At 36.4% G+C, this 12,770-nt stretch overlaps 1 protein-coding gene across 4 annotated transcripts; it reads left to right on the top strand.

Moving 5' to 3' along the window:
- The first annotated feature begins 11 nt into the window (after window positions 1-11).
- Window positions 12-12,491, top strand: DPM1 (dolichyl-phosphate mannosyltransferase subunit 1, catalytic). Of its 4 annotated transcripts, none has more exons than XM_049816791.1 (9): window positions 12-134; window positions 687-786; window positions 2,859-2,892; window positions 5,129-5,205; window positions 5,319-5,344; window positions 6,320-6,415; window positions 7,861-7,929; window positions 8,225-8,339; window positions 11,505-12,491. In XM_049816791.1, the coding sequence occupies exons 1-9, from the start codon at window positions 28-30 to the stop codon at window positions 11,607-11,609; spliced, it is 729 nt and encodes a 242-aa protein (XP_049672748.1). In that variant the 5' UTR covers window positions 12-27; the 3' UTR covers window positions 11,610-12,491. The 4 variants fall into 4 exon arrangements, with proteins under 4 accessions (XP_049672748.1, XP_049672749.1, XP_049672750.1 ...); XM_049816792.1 differs by lacking the exon at window positions 11,505-12,491 and adding an exon at window positions 10,472-11,498; XM_049816793.1 differs by lacking the exon at window positions 6,320-6,415.
- The last annotated feature ends 279 nt before the right edge of the window (window positions 12,492-12,770 follow it).

Here is a 12,770-nt window from a genome sequence, read left to right as displayed (position 1 = left end):
GGTTCCGGCTGACGTCAGCGCGCCGACATGGCGGCCGACGGCGCCGACAAGTTCTCGGTGCTGCTGCCCACCTACAACGAGCGGGAGAACCTGCCCCTCGTCGTCTGGCTCCTGGCGCGCACCTTCCGGGAGAGGTACCGGCCGCGGGTGTGCCGGGGCCCGGGCCCGGGCTGGGGGCGGTGCGGGAGTGAGGGCCCCGGGGTCCCTCAGCGGGCCGGGGCTGAGCTCCCTTCCTCCCTCCGCCCGGGCCGCCGCTCTGCGGGAGGGAGGGAGGGAGGGAGCCGGCCGGCGAGGAGTGCGGCCCTTCCCCGAGGTTAATTAGGGGAACGAAATCGCTGCGGTCCGTTCTGCCCCGGCCCCTGGAGAGCGTGGGCAGGTGGAAGCGCAGAGGCGGCTTTAGCCTTCCAGCTTTCGCAGTCCTGAGGCCAGAGCCGAACGCGGCGGTAACGCTGAGGGCTTGTGTTGCCGCAGCGTGCTGTGAAGCAGTTGCGGCTGGAGACGTGAAACAGTGACGTTGAGTCACGTTTTGTCGCTATGAGTATAGTCTTACAGCTACAAGAATGACTGTAGCGTGTACCTCGGATTGTCGGAAAATAATTTCGTATTCTAGTCTTATGCTTTCAAGGTGACATAGGTGGTGAAATTGGGTTTTCCGTTTGATCGTTTAAAAATAATTCTCGTTTCAGTGGAAACAATTTTGAAATTATCATCATAGATGATGGAAGCCCAGATGGGACGCAGGAAATTGCTGAACAATTGGAAAAGATATATGGATCAGATAAAATAGTGAGTTGTATATTCTCTACCTTTTTTCATTTTTATTGTATTGGAAAGTACTTGAAGTCCTTTGGAAACAGGAACAGAGTCCCTGGATTCTGCACTTTCTTTACATCCTTAAACAAGTTATGTAAGTTTTGTGCACCACTTTAGAGACATCTAAAATTACGACAGTCTTGCAGCTGCTTAGCAGCATTATGAACTAACATGCAGAGTCATGAATTAATATTTGCAAAATGTTTTCAATACTTTGTGTAGTGCTGTGTGCTAATGAGTAATGAATAGCAGTTGTCAGCGTGCTTTGTGCATGCCTGAGGGAGAGATGAGGTTTGGATAAACTTTAATTTCACTTTAAGTGACTGCAGTAATAGGGAAATTGGAGAGATGAAAGCTAGTCTGGTCTTGTGAATTATTTTTAATCTGTCTAGTTGCATTCCTCAATAACAGGACTTTTTTTTTCTTCTTTTTTAATATATTATTGTGTAACCATCAATTATATACAAGAAGATAACATCATTTATTTAGTCTTTATGAGCCATTAAAGCCACTTTTTTTTGGAGGGACAATAAAAGCTTTATCACAGAACAGCGTAAAACCCCAAACTGAATAGTTTGTCACAGTTTTGTGCTGTAAGCAGTGTCAGACTCTTTCTTAATCTATTACTGTGTAATTAGTAATAGAGAAGTTTAAGATAGTTAGCTGACCTTTCCTCACTGCTTAAGAGTTTAATTTTGAAGCTTAATCTGTGGACCAGTGCCTGCAGCAGTGCTGAGCCAAGCACACTTGAGCGGAATTATACGGAGGCACCACCATCAACCCACACTGATATTGCTGCAGAAGTGTAAATCAGCTGTGATTTCTCATTAGGTTAATTTTCTTTGCTCCCTGTTTTTGGGGGGGTTTGTTTTGGTTTTGTTTTTTACCTGAAATTCTTTTCTTAGTTTCCTGAGCAAAATCATTGTTTTGATTTCTGCTCAGGAGTTGTCATCCAAATAACTCTGTGGGGCTTCTAACTTACTACATTATGCTTACTGAACATGGTATAAGGCTCACTTAATGAGAGGCTAACATGCTCAAGGAAGTAGATGAGGAATCAAAGTGGGTTTGGTTTTTGGTTTTTTTTTTTAATGTTCAAATGTAACTTTTTATTAAAGGAAAAAAAAAAAATTCTATGGGAGAAAGACCCAGAAACCAAAATATCAAATCAGCAGAAGCACTAATGTTTACTAACTCTTTCATAGCCATGTCCTTCTCTGAATTACGTTACTTATGGCCTCTCAGAAAATGCATCAAAATTAGCCAAGATTTAAAAGTGAGATTTAAAATTTGTTTCTAAAGTATATTTAGATGACTGCTTAAATGTCTACCCTCCCCATCTCAAATGCTGCCTTATATCAAAGGCACTTTAGGAAGAGTTGAAAGTTAAATTACTGTTGTGATGATCTAAAAGTTAGATTCCTTTTTTGTTAGTGGTGGTGCCCACTTCTCACCCTGCACTTCATATGGCCCTACGGGAGCTGAGGATACTTGGCACACTTTTAAAGCTTGGTCACTCGTATTCTGAAAGAATAATATTGTTATATGCTCATTATTCATGGGTTATATTTCTATGCACGTGAAAATCTTGAAATTTATATTCAGTACTGAAAGTAAGCTAAATCACTTTGGGGAAACTTGCTAAAATATTTGCTGTTAGTGTTTGTCATTCCTTAAAAGTAATGGTGCTGGGGAGACTGTTATTCAGATTTACAACTGTATTTCAGATAGTGGAATTTGAAGAAAACCTTTGGTTACAAAGATGGTGCTTTTAATTTTGTTTTTCACTGCAGAACTACTAAGTAAAGCTTAAAAAGGGTTTCTTTTTAAATATGACCTGATCAAATACCTGTTTAATATACTGATTTGTTTCTCCTGTATTTTGACAGTTAAATTTATTTTTATATACCATCTAGAATTCTAAGAATTAAAAGTAAATTTTAAAATATTTTTACACCTTGAAAATAGCAAATTTTAAGGTGTTGCTAAAACTAATTGAAAACTGTACTTTAAGTAATATATGTATGTTTTAATATATCCTGCAGCTTCTAAGACCCAGAGCAAGAAAGTTGGGCCTTGGTAAGTCCTTATGAACTCTGGTTAGTACTAAAAAAAAAAAAAAAAAAAAAAAAAAAAAAAAAAAAATCTGCTGTGTTCTTGATTCTAATGTGTAAAGTTCCAGAAAAAAATCACAGTAAAGCCCAAAAGCAGAAATATATGTTTTCAAGTTTTTTGTAAGCAAGCAAGCTTAAAAACCACACATACAAAAATCACAGAGTATTTGTAACAAGTTCCCTGCAACCTCAAACCTGAAAACTGTGGTTACTGCTATTCTGTAGAACTGTGTGTTCCTGTTAACATCATGCTGCTTCTCTCCCTCCCATACTGCATTCACTGATTATTAGAATGAGGGGTCTAGACTGAGAAAATAATATAACTTTTTACAAAAGTAGCTTCTATATTTGGTGGAACCTACTGATCCGGAGGGGACAGTGGTATTTTCTGTGCAATCTACCCATGTGCAGGATGCATCAAAACTTGGACCATAGTTTGTGCAATCTCCAGAGTAGGCTGGGATGTTTTCTTAACACATATTTGGACAGAGCTCTTCAGAGTTAACCCATTTCACTGTGAATTATGACTATAATTAAATAAAAAACCCACATATCTGACAGATGTCCAGCACTGAAACTACTAAAAGTATCGTCTCACCTATTAACTGACAAGTGAATTGAAGGTTTTGAAGTACATTGCAAAAGTTATTAGTGTCGTACAAATCTCACTAATTTGGGAGCCAATCTTGTACCACTGAGACTGATCATTAAAATTTGCATGGAGTGATGCAGGACTGCAGTTTTATAGCTCTGATGCCATATTTCACAGAATATGTAAATCAAGTTTGTCACTATTTGCTTTAGAAAAAAGCATATATCCTAGGAAGTCATAAATGACATTAAAACTTGTAGTATGGAAACTACCCTAAAATAAAGTGGAGATATTTCCATCTGTTAAGATTCATGTTGTATCCTTATCACTCCTCTTTTATAATAGGAATGGAGAAAATGATAAAATGCAATACCTTGTTTGATTTATTGTTAATCAGTATGTGCCTTTCTTGCTAAATGTCTTGGTAATCCCTACTTCCATGTGCTAGTAAACATTTGAGGTGTCTTGCATACTGAGTACTGCAGCTAATTTCTCCAGTCCACTGAATAAAAATAAAATTCTAATTTTGATATTGAATTGTCTATTTAAATTCACCTTTCTATACTTTTTTCTACATCTCTCATTTATCTAAGAAACTCCAAAAAGCTTACATATCTTCTATGTTTTCAGCCTTTTCATCCTTTGTCCTAATTTGACCAGTATTATGGATTAAAACTGACTGAACTTACACTTTTCATGTACCATGTCTACTAGTCATGCACAATGCACAAATCTGTGACACTCCTACTATGTAACTTTGCAAACAATGTGGAAAAGAAAGGAAAGACAGGTTGTTCATTAACCAGGAGTTCAGTTTTGTGTGAGGGTGCCTGCTAAGGACATCAGTTGAGAGTGGGGTTTTTTCAGTTTTATCTATTCCTTATGAAGTAAACAGAAAGACACCAGTAATTTGGATCAGTGAAGAGCATATGCTGGTTTTTAATCTCTTATGCTGCTGTACTGCACTTGGAAGCAGTGCTGTCTTTGAACGATAGGACTTGGATCAGAAATTTGCACTGTTGAGGAAAACTGTAATAGGAAGACTTGTTCCAGCTTTTATCAAGATAGCTACAGCAGTTCATACAGGATGAATAAAATGCAACAAAATCTAAAGTAAGAAAAAAAAAGACTGTCCTCAGATTAGGTATCAGGATATAATTCATGGTGTCAAGAACAACCCAAAATCTATATACTACTAATAGTAAATCCTGAGTATAGAAAGCAAGTTTTCTTTAATTATCAGTGATTATTTTGTTGCCTGTGTCCTATTTCCAGTTTTCTATGGCTTATAAGTGCCTATGGTGTTTCTGGAAATGTTATTTCAAATAGTGTCCCACTTACTAAATCATGTTTCTCTGTGCATTTCTAGTGCAGTAGGATTTGTCAAGGTTTATATTTATAAAATCTAGTGCTGAAATTGTAGGGAAAAAGAAAAATAGTTTTACCGTTTGACCACCAATACATCATTTTAAAATAAATTTTAGGAGTTTTTAGTTGATCCTTTCCTAGTATAACTTAGAGATTTTAGAAAAAATAAGTGAAGACTGTGGCTAGAACATTGCATATGTTAAAATAGTGAGGGAAATTATTTCTGTACTGTTTTCATCAGGCACTGCTTATATTCATGGAATGAAGCATGCCACTGGGAATTTTATTGTTATTATGGATGCTGACCTCTCTCACCACGTAAGTCTGTATTTTAGGTACTGTGTTTTTAATGTTGTATTAAATTATATATATTTTTTTTTTTTATCTCCCACCCCTTTCTCTTTTTCTGATTTGTTTTCCTTCCATTTCAGCCAAAATTTATTCCAGAGTTTATCAGGTAGGTGCTGACTGTATTATGAGAGAATGACTTCTGAATACTTATTGTTGTGTAGTAATATTTGAAAGTTTTATATTCTTGTATAGCTGTCTAGCTGTAGTAAGAAAATTGGCAAGGCAAGAATTAAAATAAAAGTGATTGGACCTCATTAGATTTGTCCCAAAATCATCCAGAAAAATGATTAGTTCCTAACTGGAGCAAAATCCCCAAGTTTAAAGTAACAGAGAGCATGTGTGGCTAAGTACTTCCCTTCCTTGTAATGGTTGTTCAGCTTTGAAAAGCATATATATAAATGCTGTCTTCTAATAATTTCATGGTGTGTGCATGTAGGGATATTGAATAGAGGACCATATCCTCAATTATTGGTGAAATACTTCTCTCCTTTTTGCCTACCTGTTACCTCCCTGTAACATTTCAGTTTGTGAGAGATGGTCAACGGGCATTACGTTGGAGGCTAAGGGTAGCACTCTGTATGATTCTCAACTTTCTTGCTTAGTAGTACTGGAGGCCTAAAATTTTAGATAAGGTTCTGCAGCAGTCAGGCATGGTATGCACTAAGGATAGTTCCAGACTTCCTGCCCACCGCCCTTTACTATGGGTTTGTGTAATTTAGATATTTAAATATGTATTTAAATTCCTTCTGTCTTTTATGCTAGAGAGAGGCTTTAAAAAGGTGTAAGTTGGTCTTTATAAATCATTTATGAAGTAGTCTAGGAAATTCTATGACATAGTTGGTAAAAGATAATCATAAGATTCCCTGAAATAGCTCTTTATAACAGAATAGTTAACAGGTTTTTGAATGCATAATGCTTATAACCACTGTAACTATTGCCTTCCTCTCTCCTCTACTTACTTGTTCAAAGGTTTGTGAAATACAGATTTTATACTAAAAGAATGATTGTTCTTATTTCGAAATTTGTACTACTTTCACGCAAATATTCCTCCTGTTTTTCTAATAAAACCAATTGCTTACAGAAAGCAGAAAGAAGGCAATTTTGATATTGTATCTGGAACAAGATATAAAGGAAATGGAGGAGTATATGGCTGGGATTTGAAAAGAAAACTAATCAGGTTAGTATTTTTCTAGATATTTACACATAAATTTGTTATTTAGAAATAATAATTCCAAGTACTCAACTCAATCTGTGTGAGCTGAACTGAGTCTTTAGTCAATAGTACTGTGTACAGCAAAATTATATTACATAATAGAAGCTGCATGATTTGCAAATTCTTTGGTTAAAACCCATCAAGAAAGAATGTAATAATATGACTAGGCTTGAGAAATGAGTTGGAACAATGGAGAGATCTGCATGGCATCAGGGTGTGACAGTCTTTCAGCTTCATCATCCAAAGAAAGAGCTGAGGCTATGACACTTTTTTCAAGTTTAAAAGTCCTTTCCCTAAACAGTAAATTACTAGCTAAACCCCCTGTTGACACTGATTTGTCGTAAGTTGAGAATTATCTGGCACAATCAATGTCAATAAATCATTACTTAGACCTTACTGGAAAACAGGTACAGTGAACACTAGGGAGAGGTTTGACCCAAAAGCAAAGAGGAAGATTCTGTCAAGGTCATGTAAGCATATGAAGGCTGGCATTTCAGGTTTATAGGGACTTAAAAATCTCAGGGAGGTAATCAAGTTTCTGCATAGTCTTTCTCTCTCACACCTGATTTAAGAGAATAGGTGTAAGTTAATGCTGATTTATATGTTACTGTAAAGAATTAGGAGCAGAAGTTGTGTTAGCAGTCTGATCTGGAGATGGAATCACAGGGACTGTATTTGGATTTCTCCTGGTTTTTAATGGCTGGAATAAGTGCTCATCCTTTTGTGAATCTAAATAAAATATACACCCAAAAAAAGGAAGTAAGCTGAATGGACATTACAGAGGAATCCCTTTACATCCTACTGGACAAGGTGAAGGACTTGCACATCCTACCAGTGTGTAATATAGCCCTCAGCAAGATAGTCCTTACTGGTTTTTTGGTCTCACAATGTTTTTCATCGGTGGAGCTTATCCTTATCATACTATGAAAGCAGTGTAAACCAAAACTGAACCTTGCTTTTCTAAATCCCCGTCTCACATTTGTCCAGGAAGCATTTTTATTCTCCATTTACAGTGAATGTTAGTCAGAAGAACAATGTTGTTTTGACTGTTGTCAAATTTATTTCTTTTGTATTCTATTAGTGTGTAGTTGTACTGACAGTTCTACCGTAAAGAACCAGATTGTAAACCTAATTTCTAAAAATCATTGTTTTCTCCTTCACAGAGAAGTTCAATGATCCACTAATCATCTACATTTGAAAAACAAAACGTTGGATTTTGATTTAAAGATTCTATGATTTATTAGTCAAATCTAGTAGTGAAAACATACTAGAAATATTGTTTCATATTAAGCAATAAAAGGTTTCTGGTTTTTTCCTAGTAGGACGATATTTACATATTTCTAGAAATTCTGCTTGATCTTTCGGAACTGTGTACTGACCAATTTTGACATTCATGTTTTCTTTCACAGTCGTGGTGCCAATTTCCTAACTCAGGTTTTGCTGAGACCAGGTGCATCAGACTTAACAGGGAGTTTCAGGTATGGGCCTCGTTTGCAATTCATAAAGTTTATTTGAAATTAAGAAACTGCTGAACAAGGAACTGGAGTAAGGACAGACCTTCTTTACTGAGGACTATGAAATCTGTTTGGAAAGGGCGTAAGAAATAGTAGACTAGATTGCAATAACTGTTGCTCCTTTGACTTTTGTTAAAGATTTTTTTAAAGTAGTAATGATATGAGTGAGTGATTACACTTAAGATTTCTACACACTGTCTTGATTTCTGAAGTTCAGAAATTGTGCTTCAGGTTTTGTTTTCTTTGGAATCATTTACAGGTTATACAGAAAAGAAGTCTTACAGAAACTAATGGAAAAATGTGTTTCTAAAGGATACGTCTTCCAGATGGAGATGATTGTTCGGGCTAGACAGTTAGGATATACTATTGGAGAGGTATAGTAAAAGCTTTGATAAGTATGTTGTGCTTTCATTGAAATGTAGATACAGATTACGGGGAGCATAGGAAATTTTGTGCGCTTCCAAGAAGCAGCAAGATTTTCAAATTGATATCAATAAATTACAAATGTAGAACTCTGTTTTTCCAACTTTTCCAGGTGAATACCAGATCTGAAATTCCAGTTAATTTTTCCACTGGCTGATATGCTAACCAGATCCTTCCCTCTTCCTCCTGCCATTTCTTTAGCTGCATACAATTTTACAACATTCTTCAAAGGAGGGAAAGAAGTCAAAATATACCATGAAGCTGCTCTGAGCCTTTTCTTTCCTCCTTCATATTGTACAGACATGTCTAGTTAGGTCTTTTCAAATCATTTTGTTTTCTCCAGCAACCTGATTCTATTTCAGATTTATTCTGTTCTATGTTATTTATTGCCTTGTTATTTTCCAACTTTCCAGCTATCACAACTTTCCACTTCTAAACTCTTTGAATGTGCTGTCTACAGTCATTGAAAAGGAACTCCAAACAATTGTTAGATCCTGTATTTTCAGGAGTCTGATTGCTGCCTTTTATATTTCATTGAATTGCTCTTGCTGGTGTCTTTAAAGATGATTCACTGGAATTCTGTCTGCAGCCATATCTCAGAACCAGTTCTTCATCATCATTTTCATGACTATGAATTGTCAGAGAATTCTGTTGCTGGTACTTTCTCTCTAAACCTTATGTATTGCATTTCTCTATCAACATTGGGTAGAGTATTTCCACACAATAAAGCAAGCTCTTTTCTTCCACCTTTCTTGCTTATGGAGCAACATCACTATCCTGTCTGTAGCTGGGGTTTGACCTTAATTTCTTTGGTCTTCGCGTTCAGCTGCATTCACATACTGCTTTCTAATGTTGCTGAATTAAATCCTCACCTGTCTATACATCAAGATACTGAAACCTAGGGTGAGGTGAGGTTTTATTTACTATACATTTTTAAAACAGTAAAATACACTTCTCTAGCTTTAAAAAAAAAAAGCAGTCTTGGGTTGCTTATAAACTCTTCAGGCTGCTGCTGCAAAGACCTTTTTTCTGCCTATGATCTGATCCCACCACTCATTTATTTACGTGCCTCTACTGGTTGTATAGTGTCAAATATAAGAAGTTTGTCTTCTGTTTCAAAGCCTGATGGACAGTCTTTGCTAGGCTTAATGTCTCCCAGTCAGTGTTGAGACATGGGCTCTGTTTTGCGATGAGTCAATTACACCACCCTCCACAATTAATCTGTTACATTCTCAAGTAAGCATCTTCTTCCCTTCTCCTTTGGTTTCTCAACATGTGGAAAGAGTTCTGTCTAACATCTGAGAAGTTGCTTCATTATTCTGCTTCAGACTTGTCTTTAAGATTTCCTTTGTGATATCTGTAACAAACTTGACAGTGTTCAGATTGCTGACGCATACCTATGAATAAGACTATTGTTATTTTTGCTATTCTGTGTATCATCTTTATATTATAGCTTCCTGGGGCAGGACAATTTTCCATTACGTTTCAAGTACATTGATACAGTATTTCCTTATCAATACTTAGGATCTTTTTATATTTTATAATTATCCAACTTGTAATACTGAAACTCCAGAAGAGGTGACACTTGCACATCTAATTCCTGGTTTGTGGGTGCTGCAACTCTACAGGCAGAATAGGAGTTTTTATGCAGTTGTAAAATGTAAATACAGTTGTGAGGGAAAACTAGTTCTTAAGCAAAGTTGAAAATGAAGATTGAGACCTGCCAGTGTAAAAGGAACAAATGGACGATGAGATGAACTGACACAAGCTATACCTGAATAGTCTTGTATGCACCTCTGTTTCATTTTGCTGTACTATTCTACCAGATGTGAAATGTACCACAATGCATGGAATACACCCTTTTGAAAATGCTTCGTTTAAGACTAATGATAGAACTTCTTATGCAAGAAAGGCAAAGTCCAGAAACAACATAGATAGTTAATTCCTATATGGAAGGGAAAAATTGGATACCTCTTATTAGATGACTTATTAACTGTTTTTTCATCACTGGTCAGGATATGTCACTTCTGGCATCCTGCACTGACTGACTACATATTCAGTGATTTCTATCCATGCTTTGTAGATCAGCTGTCTGTAGTTGCCAGGATGCTTACTGGGATCATCAGAGGGACCCTACTGAGAAAGCCAGAGTCATTGTTGAGTCTATCTGCATGCCTTTTTAGGTATATTCTTACCATCTTCTTGGCCTGGGTTCTCTTCTACTATGGACTGATCTGCTAGAACTGTGAGAAATCCTCAGTCCTGGCACAGATGCAAGGGTGTGGTGATTCTTGTGTTCCACTTGCCAGATGATTTCTGGTTGAAACTGCCAGCAGAAGGCTAAGCCAATTTTTTAATGACTTTTGCAAATGCAATTATGACTTCTTCAGCCCCTGAAGTATTTCAGTTTTGCATACAAACATATATGGGAATTCTTGAATATTCTAATACAGTGTTGGCAGAATGTCCTGTCATGTCATTTGTACGTGGTCAAATTACTGAAAAGCAGTATGTTCCTAACACCTCATGAGTAGCGAGTTATCTGGACAGTACAATCACTTCAGTAAGGAAACCAAAGTTAGTGTTTTAAATGCCCTTTAATCCTGTCAATAATCTATAAAATAGTCAAAGACCAATAAAGATGGGTATTGCTTGTAAAATATATACTAATTGCCTTATTCAGATGTCATCTTCTAGCCAGTGGTGAATTTGAGCAGAGTGCTGTTTCATGGTGGCGGGAGATTTTTGCCTTCCTGAGGCATTGACTCAAAGGTACTAAATTTAGCTAACAAGGAAAGTGGTGAAGGTTCATTTTAAGCCCCCAGGCTGTTCGTACACTTAGGCTATTAAGTTTGTTCTGACTGGTGTACATTCCAGCCAATGAGTAATGTCTTTGGATCATCTTTAAAGGTGATAAACCAAATAATATCATACTCCCCAGCTATGGGGCATCATTAAAGCTACTGGTAAGAAGAACTGACACAACGGAAGCCAGTCTGGTGCTTGCTTTCTTCCCATGTCTAAACATGCTGTAGTTCAAAGGCCATTTTTTTGTTTACAGAATTTCTGATTATTTAGGTTTTGAACCTTAAAAATAGTTTTGCTTGTTTCAACAGGTTCCTATTTCATTTGTGGACCGTGTCTATGGAGAATCTAAACTGGGAGGCAATGAAATAGTCTCCTTCTTAAAGGGACTCTTGACCTTGTTTGCTACAACGTGATAGTTTATCCTAAATTAACTTTTTTAGAAAAACATTTTCTGACATCTGTGTGGTTTTTAATATATAATAGCAGAAGCTTGATAATTAGTGTGGTGGCCAGAAGACCTGCTATAAACTAACAATTAAACAAACCACCAATAATAAACTAAAGTATATTGTATCCCAAAATGCTCCTTTCAAAATAAGTGGACTGTATGTTGAACTAAAAACTAATAAAGACTAATGTTCTATTCTATTTTTGTAAAAAAAAAAAGAAGTCTTAATGAAGAACACAAAGCTAAATGATCTTTTGCATTTAGAAATTAATCGTTATTCAGCAGAAGCTAAAGATGATTTTGAAATAAAGACAAGCAAGGACATAAAAAGAATTACAGAATTTATCTTATCTTTATTCTGTGGTTTGCAGAGATTATTTTAAATATATACCAGTTAGTTCCCTTGCTTTTCTCAATACATATATATACATGTATCTTAAAGCAGATAAATAGAAGAGTTTCTACAGAACTGATAATAGCTTGTGTAGTTTAAGAGGAAATACAGATGAGTACAGTGATTTGTTCTTTGTAAATTTTTTTCCTAGACTGGAAAGAAGGAATGTTCTTTGGATAAGAAAGAGAATTGTATGTGTGGAATAATTTTGTATTCTGTGTGTTTGTCCAGAAGCAGATAATTCCCTTTTCCTATTTTATTTAGACACTAAACATTTTTAGAATCTATAAAACGGGAATATGACATATCAACCAACTTTAGGGTGACAGAAGACCCAATACACCTCACTGAAGACATTTGAGAATTTTTTCTTATGTCAAATAACAGTTTGCCATGTAAAATCTGTATTTGTTCCAGATCCTGATGAACAAAATATAAACAGAGGCAATACTATTTTTTGTTTCACTGTTTGATATAACCGGAACTTGGAAATTATGAAGCCCTTGCAATCAAATATGTACTTGGGGGGAGGGGGGAGGAAGTAAGTGGGAGGATGAAATTATTCTGGTAATGGCTTTATATATATTTGAAAAATGTGCCTTCATTTGGGGGTGGGGTGGGGGGGATAGTTCTTTGGACACCTGTGTCAGAAGATTAATGGTAGGAGAGAAGAAGCAACAAATGTCTTAAAAATTACACCTATTTGGCTTGTGTTTGTCTGCATTCCTTTAG

Source organism: Accipiter gentilis, chromosome 14 (assembly GCF_929443795.1).
Source record: "Accipiter gentilis chromosome 14, bAccGen1.1, whole genome shotgun sequence".
In the NCBI taxonomy this organism is placed as follows: Eukaryota; Metazoa; Chordata; class Aves; order Accipitriformes; family Accipitridae; genus Astur; species Astur gentilis.
This window is presented reverse-complemented; position numbering and strand designations above follow the sequence as displayed.